Source organism: Babylonia areolata, chromosome 1 (genome assembly GCF_041734735.1).
Source record: "Babylonia areolata isolate BAREFJ2019XMU chromosome 1, ASM4173473v1, whole genome shotgun sequence".
Lineage (NCBI taxonomy): Eukaryota > Metazoa > Mollusca > Gastropoda > Neogastropoda > Buccinidae > Babylonia > Babylonia areolata.
The window spans coordinates 48,018,315-48,037,065 of NC_134876.1; the positions used below are offsets into that span (position 1 = coordinate 48,018,315).

The 18,751-nt window shown below is 38.3% G+C and overlaps 1 protein-coding gene across 1 annotated transcript in view; it reads left to right on the plus strand.

Moving 5' to 3' along the window:
* Positions 1–17,657, plus strand: part of LOC143292393 (fringe glycosyltransferase-like) — a 20,417-nt gene extending 2,760 nt beyond the window's left edge. The window contains exons 4-10 of the mRNA XM_076602625.1: positions 796–855; positions 2,674–2,821; positions 4,162–4,244; positions 6,852–6,922; positions 14,325–14,419; positions 15,626–15,708; positions 16,881–17,657. Coding sequence (XP_076458740.1) covers positions 796–855; positions 2,674–2,821; positions 4,162–4,244; positions 6,852–6,922; positions 14,325–14,419; positions 15,626–15,708; positions 16,881–16,944 — 604 coding nt within the window. The 3' untranslated portion in view covers positions 16,945–17,657. The remainder of the gene's footprint in view (positions 1–795; positions 856–2,673; positions 2,822–4,161; positions 4,245–6,851; positions 6,923–14,324; positions 14,420–15,625; positions 15,709–16,880) is intronic.
* Positions 17,658–18,751: the final 1,094 nt, after the last annotated feature.

Consider the following 18,751-nt stretch of genomic DNA (forward strand, 5'->3'; position numbering starts at 1 on the left):
TTGTTACATTTCATTTTGAAACAGGCTATGTCTGACTTGCACTGTCTCAGTCACACCATCTTTTGAGCTGCGTCATAAGACATGTATGACATTATAAAGAAGGCATTTTCTGACATTTACTGATTTAGAAAAAAAAGAAAAAAAAACAACAAAAAACAAAGAACAACAGAAATCGTTTTTCCTTAGTCTTATCATGTCTGGCAGCAATCCAGCAAAGATCTGTTCAGACTGTAGTCTCCAGTGCTTGAATGTGGTCTTTGTTTTTTGCTGTGTGAATCATACTCAGGAGTCTGTGATAAACTGCTGCTGCTACCAGGTGCATGCAGTGATGCACACACACTTGTGCACAGGTGCACACACTTGCAGACACATGCACACACACTATCATGCGCGCGCGCACACACACATACACACACACACCTACACACACTCACTCACGCATGCATACTTACATACATGCTTACACAACAATATGTAAAATGCATATATATGAACACACTCAGTCATGCAAATTCACACAGTGACAGTGGTACACATAAATAAAATATGCACACACATATATATGCACATGCACACTCTTACAAGTAAGCAGACACACATGCGTGGATGCAAGATTCTCTCTCTCTCTCTCTCTCTCTCTCTCTCTCTCTCTCTCTCTCTCTTACTCTCTTTTTTTTTCTCTCTCTCTGCCCAGTTTCACACAATATTAAACAGGAGGCCATCTTTGACTTCAGATTTCATTCTTCAAAATGAATCTAATATTATTAAACGATTGTTTAATGTGATATATTACAGGCAGTCACTTTGCTGCAAGACATCTGTTGAATTTGATGCCTACCTCTCATCTAAGAAACGGTAAGGGTGCACAGTTTTTATGTCTGTCTTTATGATCATGTTTACAGGTCTCTCCCTTTTAATATATGGATGTGTTGTCTGTGTGTCAGTCTCTTTCTTTCATTCTGTTTTTCTGTCTGTCTGTTCTGCTTTCTATTTTTTTTTATTTCTCACCTCCTTTGTATCAACAGTTGTTAAATGCCATGCCAAAAAGCTGAACCACTTCCACACCACCAGCCTCAGAAAACGTCTTGGCATAAAGTGGCAAGAGAAGATCCCTGACACAGAGGTGCTCACTCGTGCAAACTTGCCCAGCATCTACACCATCTTGATGCAGGCCCAGCTGCGCTGGGCAGGCCATGTAGTTTGCATACCAGATCACCGGCTCCCCAAGAAACTGCTGTACGGCGAACTCCAACATGGCAGGCGCTCCCAAGGAGGCCAAAAGAAGTGCTTTAAAGACACTCTGAAAGCTTCTCTGAAGGCCTTCAACATCAGCCACGACACATGGGAGCTGAATGCAATGGACAGACCAAAGTCGCGTTCAGCTGTCCACAAAGGCGCCAAATCCTGTGAGGCCAACAGAATCACTGCAGCAGAGCAATGCAGACAGGCCAGGAAAAGCAGTGCCAGCAAGTCCCCGACAGCCGCCACCATCCCCTGTCCACACTGCGTCAGAACCTTCCAGGCGCGGATTGGCCTGACCAGTCATCTGCGCACCCACAGAGCCCAACCCACCCACCCCCAGGATGACTAGATGGTCCTCGTCGATCCCGATGGACGAACCACATATACGCAGAAACACAGACACACACACACACACATACAGACACACACACACACACACACACACATACAGAGACACACACACGCACACATACAGACACACACACACACACACACTGTGTAAAATATATGGGTATATACATTCACTCTGTTCTTCCTTGTCTCTTTATCTCCTTGCTTCTTTTCCTCTCACTGTCTCTACATCTCTTTTGATCTATGACAGTTTTTACCCTGCTGATTAGGACCGAGTATTCTGTTTCCGGGGGCATGTGTGCAGGGTATGTTTGTGTTTCCATGACCCACTGAATGCTGGCATAGATTATGGGATCTTGTGTCTGCTTGTTGTTCAGCAAGTGTACAGCACAAAGGTAATTGAGGCACAAGCCGATCTGCACAAGATCAGAAAAAACAATTTCCACCCTTACTCTTTCATGGCCATAGGCGAATTTAGTTCACAACTGAAGGCGACTTGTCAGCATTGAGGGTTCATCTTAAAGAGACTGTATTTCACACTGTAACAAAGCTTGACAACTGCAGCTGACTTTCCTGCACAATAGGAAATGGACTAACACTTCCCTCTTGACAAGTTTGATGTGAAAAAGTTGAATATATTGTTTGACACAAACCAAATCGTGTGACAGAGTGTTGGGTCTAAAATATTTGTCGCTAGGAGTCTTTTTCATACAGAAAATTGGCAGCATGAGAATTAATCCACCAGGCGCTATTACTGAGATCAAGCACAGGACCTTCAGACTAATAGTGCTATTGCACCTGCCTTTATGCACTCTGATGAAAAAGACATCAATTTTTGCTTGGGTATTAGTTGTGAGACTGTTTGCAAAACATAGAGATCTTTTTACTCCAGGAGTCTGCACCAGTGGGTCTTAGAAAGTATGTATGATGAAATGCAATTTAAGGGGGAAAACATTCCTTGGAATATTTTCTCCCTCTCACTGTTTCTTGGTTTTTGTTCATAAGGTAATTGAATGAGAGTGTCATTTTGAGATTTTATCAGTGTCATTAATTTGCTGATGATTGTTTCGTTTTCTGCAGCTGGATGTGTCATTTTGATGATGACACCTACGTGAACGTCCCAGAACTGGTGGATCTGCTGAAGAAATACAGGCACACAGGGAACTGGTACCTGGGCAAACCCAGCCTGCGCTACCCCATGGAGATCAGGGACCCAGACAACCCTGGGGTATGTGGACCAGGAGAAAGACAATTGTTGCTTGTAATCTAGAACATCACATCAGTATCACACATACAGATGTTTGTAGCTCTGACAAACACTTTCGTTTTCACATGTACGCATACACATACAAGCATGGACACACATGCGTGCACACACACACAGACACACGGACACACACACACACACACACAGACACACACACACAGACACACACAGACACACACACACACACACACACACACACAGACGCACACACACACACACACACACACACACACACACACACTCATGCCTACTCTGTCTCTTTCTCTCTCACACATACACACACACATACATGCACACACACACACCACGATCATGTGCATGCAGGCTGACACAATGATGTGGACATCTGAGTTCACAAGTGCGTGCGCACACACACATACAAACGCATGCTGCATGCTTTCACACAGTCATACCTTGATGACACATTCACATATGTGCATCTTTCTCATCTGCATAGATTTGCACTGTCATGAAATGGCACGGCAGATTTGATTTAAATTTTTTTTTAAAGTAAAATGTGCTGATAGAATACTTTTTTTTACTTTTTTTCCCCTTCACCTTGGTTAACCCTTTCATTACATGGCCTATTTTATGCTCAGTGATAAGTATTTGCCAAGGGATGTTTTGATCATGGAGGGTAATGATTTTTAGAAAAAGTATGCAAAATGCTGAAAGACAATAATATATATATATATATATATATATATAATAACCTGTCCAGAAACTAGTGAAAGGCTAATGAACACACTATACTATTATGACAATTTCATATGAATTCATATTTATTGATCTTATGATTGGAAAATTCCTACTATGATGTGGAAGAAAAAATCCGTCCTGGGGCACTTTTTTTGCACACCGGAAAGTTAGAGAAATCTGTCCTGGGGCACTCAAGGGGTTAAAAGAGTTCTGTACTTCACATTGCAAAAACAGTCAAAATACTTTTTTTTCCACAGTAAAAATACTTTTTCCCCCCAAAGGATGTATTAATGGACTGTCTGATAAGATTTTGTATATACTGCAGCTCAAAATTGCATTTGTAATTTCAACCCATAAAGTTTTCTTCAGCAGTCAAAGGTTCAGTCTTAAAGACTAGGAAACAACAGTTGTAGAACAGGATACAACTTAACGTTTGATAGTTCACGTCAGTGTGCATTTTAAAGGTTAATGTTAACATTACAGCTTCCGATGAGGATTAGTTTCTGCGTCAAACCAAGTTACAGCAAAAGAGGAGGGCCCTATTTAGTAAATAAACAAGTTAGCTTGTGATGGTTCAATGTGATGTGATGTACATTTTGCAGGTAAAGATTGCCTTCTGGTTTGCAACTGGAAGTGGCTTCTGCATCAGCCGAGGTTTAGCCCTGAAAATGATGCCGCATGCAGGGTAATTATTTTCTGTTTCAGTACCCCCACCCTTGACCCGTCCCCCAACCACCAACCCCCTTTTCTCCAGAGAAAGGAATTTTCAGATGTTTCAGTTTGTAATATATGAATTTGTTTTTGTTGTTTGACTTTTTGTGGGTTTCTTTTTGTTGTTGTTGTTTCACAAAATATGCCAGTAGGAGCTCGTCACCCATTCACTGTAGTTAGATTTGGCAAGGAGTTATGACACACACATGTATGCACATGCATGTAGTCACATACAAGTCTACATGCACACACAAGTTACTTTTCACCTTGTCGATAAAGATAAGAAATGCAGGTTGAGCATGAATGTGGTTCACATGTTTGCAATTTGCCTTCAAACAAAAAGACAGTAGTTTTAGTGTTTGTTGGGAGTACAGTTTTATATTGGTTGGCAAATTTTATTCAGTGTTTGTTTATTGTTTATTATGTTTGTTTATCTTTTGAGAAAATTGTGAATCTTTATGCCATAAGTTGGTTATGATTTATTCAATGCAAAAAAGGTAGGTGTCACTGTGAAAAGGGGGGTGGGGTGGGGGAAAGCTTGCTAATGCTTATGAATTTTTTTTTTTTTTTTCAATGTTGTTTATAACCTTATGTTGTAACAGTTTGGTCATCTGGGTCTCTTATGTTCACAGTTACAGTTTATTTATGCTTTTGTTGTGTCATACGCACATGCTGGCAAACCTTTTAAACACTAAAAGAAACTCATCTTTTCAAGTGGGTGTGGTCGTAATGTATTTAAATGTAATTCCTTCAATAAGTTGCCAGGGAATTACAAAATGATTGAAAGAGTGTGGCAGTGAGAAAATTGTTTTTATTCAAATCATCCTTTGCATGAAATTTTGGACCAACACAGCATTGTGCATTAACAGCAGATGTACTGCAGATTTTTTCTGAATTTTCAGAATCTTTATCAGCATACCAACTCAATACAGATTTTTAATTGAAAATGATTTACTTCGGTCTAATTGATAAAAGCAAACAAAACAAACAAATTAAATATGGTCATGTGGAAACCCCACTATTTAAGACACACATGTTCTCAAAAAATGAATATTACCTTGTTCAGCAGTTTATCCTAACTTCAGTGCACCAAGACTTAGGTGTGACTCGTTTATAAAACGTTTCCTGTTTTAGTAGCACATACATCCACAGATGGAATCATTTGTCACATTTCTTCTTCTTCATCTTCTTCTCCTTCTTCTTCTGCATTCATGGGCTGCAACTCCCATGTTCGCTCATATGTACACGAGTAGGCTTTTACGTGTATGACCGTTTTTACCCAAACATGTAGGCAGCCATACTCCGCTTTCAGGGGTGAATGCTGGGTATGTTCTTGTTTCCATAACCCACAGAACGCTGACATGGATTACAGGATCTTTAATGTGCATATTTGATCTTCTGTTTGAGTATACACACAAAGGGGGTTCAGGCGCTGGTAGGTCTGCACATATGTTGACTTTGGAGATCAGAAAAATCTCCACCCTTTACCCACCAGGCGCTGTCACTGAGATTCAAAATTGGGACCCTCAGATTGAAAGTCCAACGCTTTAACCACTCGGCTATTGCGCCCATCTTTCACATTTCTGAATTGTCCCATTCCTTATCATTGCCCAAGTCAGATGTGACATGCACAGTAAGGCAGAATCATGGACTGTCTTTCTTCTGCAAATCCTTTTTCATCCAGATTTTTGTTCTCAGCTGAGGCACCACTTCACCCACTGAAAATACGCATTTCTCTTTTTTTTTTCTTCTTTTTTTTTTTTTTTTTTTTTTTTTGCTGTATTTAAATCTCTGGGTAAAATTTTGTCCTTTTCATGATTTTGGTTACGTTTATATCTTGGAGATACTTAAAACCTAACAGAGGAGACTGGTTTAGATTGTCCAGCGGCAAGGGCTGTGTATTAGTGTGTAATGTTTTCCTTCTTCAATAGTCTATCAATGTTTACTACAGTTTCTGATATGTCTGATATTTTCAGACTCAAAATTAATTGTTTGAATCATGAAACAAATTGTTTTGTGCTTGCTGAATAGTTAAACATGTTTTGTTCATTCTTATTAATTGAAGAAAAAAAAAAGGTTAATTGATGCTCGTATAGGCCTCCATTTTTATATGTGAAGTCATGCGGAAGACTACAGGATTTATACCCATTTTCTTCTTGGTTATGCATGGTAGAAAAGTTTTTAAAAAAACAACAAAAAAAACAACAAAAAAAACATAAAAACAAAAAAACAAAAAAAATCTAAAACTGGTTCTGTCAGACGGACTAAGTCAGACAGACTAAGATCACTTCCATGAAGAATGCTACTCAGTGCAGACAAAAGATAAAAACTAAAAAGAAAAAGAAAGAATTGTGCCTGAGCAATGCTTGGAAGTAGGGTGTAAACTGTTCATTAAAATTCAGATATAATTATTGTCAAATTTACAGCAAAACATAACAAAGCACTGGACAGGGAGATTGTTGGTATGGCTTTACAGTTTTGTTGATTTTATGTTCTAATTATTTTTAAGTTTGTTGTTGTTCCTTTCAGTTTGCTCTTTGGTTCATTTTTGGTTTTGTGTTTGATTTACGTGACTTTTTAGCGGGGGTCGTCTTATGACCATTGGAGAAAAGCTTCGCTTGCCAGACGACTGTGTTATAGGATATATCATTGGTAAGGAGGACTTCTGCAGGAACGGATCTTTTTTTCTTCGCTTCTTTTTTTTTTGTTTTGTTTGTTTCTTATTTTCCCTTCTTTATTTCTAATCCCCCTAGAAGTGTGCTTCATGGTGTCTTTCTGTTTTATCTTAACATACTGTTATTTTAAAGCAAGTAACTGCATGCAAGTTGTGTGCCTACATGTATTTGGGTGAGTGGTTATTCTGTTGCTTTATGTCTTGATGCTTGTATGTGATTTTTTTTCTGTATTGCTTGACTCTTTGCTGTGTTGTGTATTAGCCTTTTAAGCTTTGTTTTGGACTGTGACAGTTCTGATGACTGTGTTGATCACATAGTTTTAGTAGAAAGTGGACGTGAAAGCTTGCCGTTTGATACCTCTGTCTAACATTTGCTTTATTAACTTTTTTTTTTTAATTTTGAAACAGGTTTATATATTAGAACTAGTTTATTTTTCCTTTCACTTTTTCAGAAGTTTTTCATCCCATTACTGTTTGGAAGGTGGTGGAATCACAGACGTATATATGCACAACACATTTGCAGGTTTGCAACTGAGCAAGTGACTCAGGTCTGAAACAGTGTGCAGAGCTTTGCATCCAAGTACTGAGAAGACCTGTGTCTTTCCTTTTCTTTTCCCTGAACCCTTTGAAGAGACATTGGGGTGTTGCACAGAAGAACTGATCACCAGATTCCTCCGGGTCTGTCAGTTGTGTGTCAAACTCAAAGCTTGGGCCTCTTCAAACCATTTACCTGTTCATTCTGCAGTGGTGTCAGTCCATGGTTGTTTTTTTTCCCCTATCTTTTCTTTTGACTCCCTTCTTGAACAGTTTCTTTGAGGATTGTTGTAGCAAAGCCATTGGATCTTGTCATGTGGACACACCAATGTAGTTTTCTTTTCTTAGCTGATGTCAGCAGATCTTCTTTATTGTATGGTCCAGTGTGCTGCATGATGGTTTGGCATGCTTGTTCATAGGGTGATATGATCGGTGTATCTGATGTTAAGTATCTTACGATAGAACTTCATTTCCATGGCATGGATTCTTCTCTCCAAATTCAGCCTGAGGCTCCATCGTGTCTCCCATGCATACAGGAAGATGCAATGTACCAGTGCATGCAGGAGCTGATCTTCTGTTTCATGGAAATGTTGTTTCCCATCCGTACTGGTTCCAGTCCAGACGGTGCTGATGTTCCATCAGTCAAACATAGGTCATTGACAGTATGCAAAACTTTGCATCTAAGTACTGAGCAGTGACAGTGTGCAGGTATTTACATCAAAGTTCCTGTGGTCTATTTACTGAGATCACTGGAGACAGTTCAGTTCAGTTACTCAAGGAAGTGTCACTGTGTTCAGACAAATTCATACACACTGCACCACATCTGCTAAGCAAATGCCTGACCAGCAATGTAACCAAACATACTTAGTCAGGACTTGAGGGAAAATAAGATAAAATGAAGTAGAATAAGATACATAAATAAATAGACAGATAAGTAATTAAATTAGTGATTGATGAATCAAAATAGCAAATGAAAAGAAAAAAGAATGATTAGATACATAAATGAATAAATAAATTAATAAATGGAATAAATGAATGACATAACATGTAGAAGAAAAAAAAATGGAGACAGTTGCTAAACTCTATAAATGAAATAAATAAATGAATGAAATAAGATACAGAAAAAAAAGCACAGTTGCTGAAAGTCTGTCATCATACCAGTCTGTTTCTGACTGTGACCGCTTTTCTCCACTCTCTGCCCTTCAGTGGCAGCCACCTTATAAAGAGATGTTACAGCTATAACAATCTTTCCTTTCTCTGTTGGGGGTCGGATTTTCGCTGGGTGCCTAAGCGCGGGTTCCATGCCTCGTGTGCCATACCACGAAGGCAGGGATCATGATGCTGGGACTGAGACTCGGCAAGAGACTCTCCCAGGCCCGGAGCTCATGATTCCTCCCGATACGGTTTTCATGTTGATTATGCTGTTTTTCAGAATTTATAGGTTTGTACGAGCGTGTGGGTGTGCTTTGGGTATGACTGTGTGTGTTTAGATTTTTCAGTGTTTTCAGGAATGAAAAGGGTCGGCATTTGCGTGCCAAGTTCAGTCATTTTAGCACTAATAATAATAATGATGATAATACATCTAGTTACTGCTTTCATACCTTTCAAAGAAAACAGTATGTTGGACACAAAGCAAACAAGAACACATACAACACACACACTTGCATGGAAGAAATAGAAGGGGGAAAAAAAACACCAAAAATCAAGCTGCATTCACAGTATTGTCTGTATTTTTTGTCTTTTTAATCTTTGGATTATGATATTTGGAGAAGAAAAAGAAAGATGAATAGAATTACTCAGATGAGGTACCAAGTAGTATTGTTTATTAGTTTGCATGCATTACATTAAATCATATAAATGCATAAGGTATGATGCAGAAAGGTAGCAGTGTGTTCATCTCTCCGTTTTCTTTAGCTCTCTCCTTCCTCCCACTAGCCCCAGACAGTGAAAGACAGGCTTTATCGTGCAGTGAAAGATAGACAGGCTATACTGTGTAGTGAAAGATAAGCTATGGTGTATAGTGAAAGATAGGCTATAGAAAGATAGACAGGCTGTTGTGTGCAGTGAAAAATAGACAGGCTATAGTATAGTGTTTTCATTGGGTTGAGGCTCAATAGGCTATTGCTTGCAGTGAAAGATAGAGTGGCTGTAGTGTTTTCTTTGGGGTGATGTTCAGTAGGCTGTGGTGTGCAGTGAAAGTTGGGCTGCAGTGTTTCCATTCGGATGATGCTTGTTGACTGATGTTGGCAGGACTATATGTGGATATAAAAAGATTTTGATGCTTTTTTTGTTTGTATGATTGATTGATTCACAGTGATTGTTTTTATGTTTTATTGTTACCAAAGCATTGTAGTAACAGTGACTTCTTCAGCATGTTCAGAATTCTTCAGGACATAAACAGAGAAAACATGGCTCAGAATTTTTCTTTTCTTTTCGTGCATGTGAGAATCAATGTCCTTAAAAAAAAAGAAAGAGAAGTTTTATTGAATATACAATTGTATGTACATTACCTGCATAATGCATTTATAGAAATGAAAAAAAAAAGGCTGAACAAAACATTATTTGGTCATGCTGTGTCAAAATTACACTGTTCAATACTTCCTAGTGTGAAAAAAAAGAATAGTTCCAGAAAAAAGCATGCAGATCAAAAAGTGATATGTTTTTTTATTACACAGCTTAACACTGACAAGAAAACTGAGTAACGTCAGCACAGAAAGATTGAAAACAAACAGCATGTTCCCATACATATTCCACCCCTTACCAACCACCCACCCAGCTATGCAAATATGTTGTGTTCTGCATGACGGTCAGGTATAAGTTTTATCAAATAACTGAAAGTAACAGAGCATGTACTATATTCAACATTTTGTTTTTCTTGTTGTAGTATGATGTGGAACTTGTATATATATATATATTTGGATGTAGGCCAGAAGCATGTGAATGGAAGTGAAATACCTTTCCATGGCATGAGATAGAAAAGATTATACACAATTATTTCTATGTTGTGGTTCCAAAATTTCATTGTGGGTATGAGATCTTCCAACAGTGTCAGCAAATAATATGTACATTTGATGTTTACATTCCAGTTCCAGTAATTTAATGATAACATTCAAATATGAAATAAGATACTTTAATTACATGTCCACAGTCACCAATATTTGTGATAGAACATAGATATAACTCCTTCTTTCCTTGAAACCAAAGCCAAAACATGTGTATGTTGGCATGCAAAAAAATTGCGGCTGAAAGACCTTCAGTTAAGACGAGTTTGAATGTGTATATTTGTATATTATTATATCTATACATTTAGAATTATGTTGTCATACCCAAAATATATTGGTTAAAGACCTTCCCAAGTCTGTTTGAATGTGTACTTTTGTATATTGTTGTATGAACATAGTTTTATCTTATTTTAATAACATTACACGAGAAATATTTAAATCTTTATTTCTTGCCAGCCGCTCTAGGGCACCTGTTGTTAATCACTCCAAAAACAGTACGTATCTGCCCCTTGCCCTTATTACACAGGCTTGAAGAATGAAGAAAAATGTGAAACATGTACCTGTTTTAACTCCTCTCTGCGTTTTATTTCACAGCAAAAGACTTGGCATGTGACATACCACTGTTTGAATATCACATGTGAATGAACTTGTATGACGCATGTCAGGTGACAATTATTGTGTCACAAATAAACAAAGACAACAATGCATGCACACTGACAGCAGCGTCATGTACAAACAGACAGAAAATGTGTCTGTACCCTCAGGTCATCCTGTAATGCCACTAATTTGCGCAAAACAAGGTATCCAACCACAAATTAATGTGACAGTCAGTTCAACTCAGTCAAAATAAGCTTTTCAGTCAAAACAAGCTTTTCACATAAAAATCATCATCAGAAAACTGATCAACATCTTTCTCCTCTGTTGCACACAGGGAAAATGAGACAAAATGCTCCCTATTTCACATGCAGGACACACTAAGTTTATATACAAAGTACCATAGCTACTTTCCCACAGGAAGGGGACAAGGTGTATATGATTGATATAGTGATGTGCCTTGGCCAAGCCCATTGATGCCAGTTAACAGCTGGCGGTGCTAAGTGCAAAACACAGTGTGCATCTACCCTTTCACCAAAAGCGATTGAGGGACAGGCTGGTTCTCTGCTTAAGTTTGCAGGCTGCACTAACCAAAGGCAGTAAACATTTACAGATGACCCGTAATTAAAGAGTTAAACAGTGATTTCTGGTGTGGCATACATTCCTGGGTTAATTAATTCACTTAACACCACAAGGTAAATTGCTGTTTGTTATCTGTATTATCTGTAATAAGAGGAGTGATGGCCTAGAAGTAACGCGTCCGCCTAGGAAGTGAGAGAATCTGAGCACGCTGGTTCAAATCATGGCTCAGCCACCGATATTTTCCCCCCCTCCACCAGACTTTGAGTGGTGGTCTGGATGCTAGTCATTTAGATGAGACAATAAACCGAGGTCCCATGTGCAGCATGCACTCAGAGCATGTAAAAGAACCCACAGCAACAAACAGGTTGTTCCTGGCAAAATTTTGTAGAAAAATCCACTTCAACAGGAAAAGCAAATAAAACTGCACGCAGGAAAAAATACCCAAAAATGGGTGGCGCTGTAGTGTAGCGATGCACTCTCCCTGGGGAGAGCAGCCCAAATTTCACACAGAGAAATCTGTTGTAACAAAAAGAGAAATACAATACAGTATTATTTTTCAATCTTCATTTTTACAGTCATCTGCTCGTTATTGATTCAAATTATGAGTAGTCAACTTGGTTCAAAGCTATCATGGTTCATTCTTTAACAAAGAAAATGCTGTTAATGAATTCTAATTAATGTATTTGACATTGAACAAAGAAATAGTGTTTGTGATTCCTATTCTGTGTGATATTTAACAAACAAAAGTTGTTATGATTTATAAAGATATGTACTTGACGTTTGACAAAAAAAAAAAAAAAGAAAAAAAAAAAAAAGGTCAATGATTCATGATTATTGATCTTGATAAGTACACACTAATACCACTGGATATATAAATTATAAGCATGAAAGCTTTGTGATGTGAAAGAAATACTATTACTTTGTTTCACATTTGAAATGGAAGACTGCATATGACATTCACAAAATTACAGTTACTTTTGGTACAACCTAGTTTTTGTATTTGGTCTTTCAGTTTAACGCAAAGGAGAATTACTGGTGATGTGTTGATTATTCAATTTATTGTTTGTAACATTTAACATTTTTCTTTGAAATTTGCCAAAAAGGATATAATGTTGATTAGTTACTTTGGTTGCACATGACATTCAACAAAAAGAATTATGTAAATGATTTCTATTTGTATATGCCATTTCTCAAAGAGATAGTGTTCATTATTTCTCATGGTTGTATGTGACATAAAACAAGGAAATACTGTCCAAGACTTCATCCAGTTGCATGCAGCATTTCAAGAAAGAAGTAGCGTTCCTTATTTCTTACGGTTAAGTGTGACACATAACGCAGAAGTTAGTACATATGATTTCTGACTGCTATGTGTGATAGCACTATTTCTTATGGTTGAATGTGACACTGAACACAGAGGTAGTGTTCATGACTGCTGACTGCTGTGTGTGATAGCATTATTTCTTATGGTTGAAGTTGACACTGAACACAGAGGTGGTGTTCATGACTGCTGACTGCTATGTGTGATAGCACTATTTCTTATGGTTGAAGTTGACACTGAACACAGAGGTGGTGTTCATGACTGCTGACTGCTGTGTGTGATAGCACTATTTCTTATGGTTGAATGTGACACTGAACACAGAGGTAGTGTTCATGACTGCTGACTGCTGTGTGTGATAGCATTATTTCTTATGGTTGAACATGACACTGAACACAGAGGTAATGTGTACGATTTCTGACTGCTGTGTGTGAGAGCATTATTTCTTATGGTTGAACATGACATTGGACACAGAGGTAATGTGTACGATTTCTGACTGCTGTGTGTGATAGCATTATTTCTTATGGTTGAACGTGACACTGAACACAGAGGTAGTGTGCATGACTTCTGATAGCTATGTGTGATAGCATTATTTCTTATGGTTGAACGTGACACTGAACACAGAGGTAGTGTGTATGACTTCTGATTGCTATGTGTGATAGCATTATTTCTTATGGTTGAACATGACACTGAACACAGAGGTGGTGTTCATGACTGCTGACTGCTGTGTGTGATAGCATTATTTCTTATGGTTGAACGTGACATTGGACACAGAGGTAATGTGTATGATTTCTGACTGCTGTGTGTGATAGCATTATTTCTTATGGTTGAACGTGACATTGGACACAGAGGTAATGTGTATGATTTCTGACTGCTGTGTGTGATAGCATTATTTCTTATGGTTGAACATGACATTGGAGACAGAGGTAATGTGTATGATTTCTGACTGCTGTGTGTGATAGCATTATTTCTTATGGTTGAACATGACATTGGACACAGAGGTAATGTGTATGATTTCTGACTGCTGTGTGTGATAGCATTATTTCTTATGGTTGAACGTGACACTGAACACAGATGTAGTGTGTATGACTTCTGATAGCTATGTGTGATAGCATTATTTCTTATGGTTGGACGTGACACTGAACATTGAACGTGACACTGAACACAGATGTAGTGTGTATGACTTCTGATAGCTATGTGTGATAGCATTATTTATGGTTGAACGTGACACTGAACACAGAGGTAATGTATATTATTGCTTACTGCTGTGTGTGATAGCATTATTTCTTACGGTTGAATGTGACACTGAACACAGAAGCAGTGTACATGATTGCTGATTGCTTTGTGTGACAGAACATTTGCTGATGAAGCAGCTGACTGTGGTGGAAAGCTTCAGGTCCCACCTGGAGGCCCTGCGACTGATCAGACTTCATGAGCTGAAGAAACAGGTAGGCTTGCTGGACCATCTTTTACTATCAATACAAGGCACTTTCCTTTGTTAAAAATACATAAGGTGCAACATGAACGAATGAATGAATGACATAGATGCTTGTATAGTGCTCATCCTCGTTCGGAGGCCAAGCTCTAAGCGCTTTACAAACTAGGGTCATTTGCACAACAGGCTACCTACCTGGGTAGAGCCGACTGACGGCTGCCATTGGGCGCTCATCATTCGTTTCCTATGTCATTCAATCGGATTTCAGGCATGCACACATACACACTCAGACAGACATGAAACATTTTAAGCATATGACCGTTTTGTTAGCTTACCCAGCTATTAAGGCAGCCATACTCCGTCCTTTACCCACCAGTTGCCGTTACTGAGATTTGAACCAGGGACCCTCAGATTGAAAGTCCAATGCTTTAACCACTCGGCTGTTGCACCCGTCATCAGAGCCCTAAGCAAAAGGTCAATCATTGATGGTTTCATCGCTATTGCTGCCGCTGCCATGTGTGCAGAAGTTGGTTTTGAGGCCATCTGTCGAATCAGAAGAAAACGAAGAAATCTGAGGCCTTAGAACTATTCGCATGTTGCATAATCTGCTTATTTGTCTTTGCTGTCTTCCTCTGCTTTCTTGAATCCATCTTGCCCCAGCTTTTGTTTCTGAAAGAGAAAATATTACCAGGGTTTGACTTAAAAGTCCCTGTATCTTTTCACTTCTACAGATATCCATTGTATAATAGATAGGTGTATGTATCTCTGGATGCACACAAGGATAGGTTTTCATTGTCAGAACTTGCAGAATATTGTGGCTGGATGAGTGACAAAAGGAATTTAAAATGTACCTTTTTTTTTTTTTTTTCTGTATTGTTAAGGGCAAAACAGAGGTACATGTCTAGCTCATTTATCCTTTCACAATCGTTCCACCGATTGTGCTTATTGACTGTCATTATGTTTTACATTAAACATACCAAAAACTTCCTAAATAAGACTTTGTACTTTAGCAGTGACCAAATTGTGTATATGCGCACATGTGTGTGAATGTATTTGTGTCCATACAGTAGTTTGTGAGCTTTTGTTGGATTCACATGTTAGGAACAAGGAGGCTTTTGCCTTTCTCAGTTTCTGGTTCATGATTGTTATGCAATATGTGTAATGATAATTGCACCATCACAAATGCATCATGTTCTCTTGTTTTTTTCCGTTGCTTCAGATCACCTTCAGCTACTCCAAGTATGGAGGTAAAGATAATGTGGTGAATGTGCCTGGGTTTTCACTGGAGGAAGATCCCACAAGGTAGGCAGACTGAGTTAGTTAGATAGATAGATATGGATATTTATATAACACCTATCCTTGGCCAAAGACCAAGCTGTGAAAAGTATAGATGCTACCTACGTGAATGGAACTGACTGACTGAGAGCTACCTTTAGGTGTTCATTATTGGGTTTTTTGTGTCAGTCAGTCATGCTTCAGCCATGCATACACACACACAGACATGCACACGCACACACACACACACACACACAGACGCATGCACGCACGCGCGCGCACACACACACACACACACACACACACACACACAAAGACAGAGTTTTTTCTATCAAAGGCAGTGACAGATTAATAAAGATCAAGGTAAAGTGTTGATTTTGTATGGATATTTATATGAGCACTTTGTACCATGAATATTGATTTTTTTTTTTTGTTGTTGTTTTTGTTTGCTTCCCTTGAACCATGTACAGTTATTTCTATACTCCAGTGAGCATGTTCAGTTTCTCAACCAGCCATACTATCACTCCATGTATTTAGCTTCTTGACTTTGGCCTCTTCATTGTTCACCAGTGTTTTCAAAGGAATTTAGCACGTTCTTGATGATGTTATGCCATAATGTGCATTTTGTGTATGAAGTACAGCTTTGACAGCTTACTCAGCTGTTGTAGGGCTGGTCTACAGAAACTGCAATGCAGCAGAGCTGCACTGATGACATACAATGTGTTAATGTGCATGAGGTGCATATGTGTGTGTTTGTGTGTGTGTGAGTACAAACATGGACAAAATAAGGAAGCAGTTCAGATGACCATCCCATTTTGTGGATGTCGGTGTGTGTATGCACTCACAGGTCTGAAGAGAAAAAAGCACAAAATTGACAAAGAGAATGCATTGATTCACTTAGTAGTTCTTTAGGAATCAGATAGCTGAATACATATGTTTGTGTGAGAAACATGAGTAAAGCTGCTATATGCATGTATTATGTTTTATTATTGGACTTTGAAAGTCTTTGTTGTGTTCTTATAAGTGTCAGACTCAACTGCAGTGTGAGAGACTGTTTTGTCTGAGTGACAAGTTTCTAGATAAACAGATAATTTCCAGTTGGATGAATAAATATGTACTGAATTGTAAGCATGTCCTTACTGGTTCAGTTTTGATACCCCATGATGTTTTATTTCACTTACAGAATGCATGTGTTTCAGGTTTTTGTCCATCCACTGCCACCTGTTCCCCAACTTCAAGCAGTGTCAGAAGTTAGAACACTGAAGATTCCACACTGAAAGAGAGAAACTCCAAGCCGCCCAGCATCAGCACACATCCTGAGGGTACCACTGCAAGGGATGCTGTACGCGCCTCACCCAGGGTCTTTCGCTGAATTCTGCTGGCATGGTCAACACAGGCAGATTGCCAAGCAGGGAGTTAAATCATCTATCCATCCGTCCATGTGTACTGATCATACTTCGTATTGTGTCATATTTTAGCCCACCATTGATCCATCCACATTTACATTGTCATTTTAGCCATCCACCCATCCATCCATCCACATTTCAACATCATCATGCGATCTTTTAGCTACCTATCCATCCACATTTCAACATTATCATCTCATCTTTTAGCATTCAGCCCATCCACATTTCAACATTGTCTTTACGTTTGTCAGGATTTGGTAAAAATTTGAGTTTGTGTTTCTTTTTCTTTCTTTTTTTTATTTTTTATTTTTTTTAAATTTTTTTTTTAGATGGTTTGTAACATCATGTTACATTTTTCATGTGCCTTAGTTGGAGTACTATATTATATCTTTTTTTGTCTTTTTTTCCAAAAAGATATGTTGTTGGTTGCCAGATTTTTTTTTCAGACTTACAAGCACTTATGCAGTTGAACCGAACAAGCACCATTCCTTTTAATCTTTTTTGATGCAGTTTTTTTTTCAATGCTTTGTATTGTTATATTGTGTATTGTTCACAAATTTATTGGCAGCATTTTTTCTTCTTTTTTTTTTTTTTTTTTTCTTCTTTTTTTTTTTAGAGAGCAGTAACTTGCATCTTTTTTTTGTTTTTTGTTTTGTTTTTTATTTTGTAATACTGCCATTCCTCGACAAAACATTCTGAAAACTAAATCAGATTTCTTGGTATGAAGAAGCTTTGTGAATGAGAGTGAAAAAACTGGAAAGAGAGAATGAGACACTGAGAGTGCGAGAAACAGAGAGAGAGAGAGAGAGAGGAATGAGATAAAACCCAGTTGTGATGGATACAGTTTGCATCAAGATATGTTTGTCATTGATTTTGTTTGAAAGATTTTGCATGTTTGATTTTTGCCATACTGATTATGAAATGGATGAAGTTTTATTTGTGTGTGTGTGTTGTAGTGTGTTTTTTTCCCCCCCAGTTCCATATTATCTAGTGTGTATAGCAATTTCCTCCTAAGAATGTATGCAAGTTGTCTGTCCAGGAACAAAATTACATTCACTGGGGATTGCTTGGATGTATCCAGTTGAGCATTTAATGAGAATGATATATAGTACTTATATGGTGAAAACTGCTCATATGGTTGAAACATTATGCAGCGAGTACTGAATGGCATGCAACAGCCCATGAAAACATGATTTCATGATTAAAAAAAAAAATAGATAGATAAATATAGATAGACAGTCAGACAGACAGATACAGGGATAGATAGACAGATAGATAGATAAATGGATATATATGTATAAGATACAAATTTATATGAAAGTTTTATCAAACACTACACAAGTCTGTGGCCCATTCCAAATCTGAGAAAGTACACCCTCAAGGTAAGAACCATGGGTGAGACGTAGTGAAACAGTCACAGACTTAAGCAGGTGTTCTTTCTTTCTTCTGTACAAACAAATAAGGCATGTGTCCACGTTTATGCAGCTGCATTCGTACTTAGTTCCCACTGTCCACACACACACCAAGACACACACACACACACACACACACACACACACACACACACACGTGCATGTGTGTATGCATGCACACAAAAACACACTGCCACAGTTCTGTGACTATGAAATTGAACTTGGAGATAATATCCTGCTGGACATTGTTGG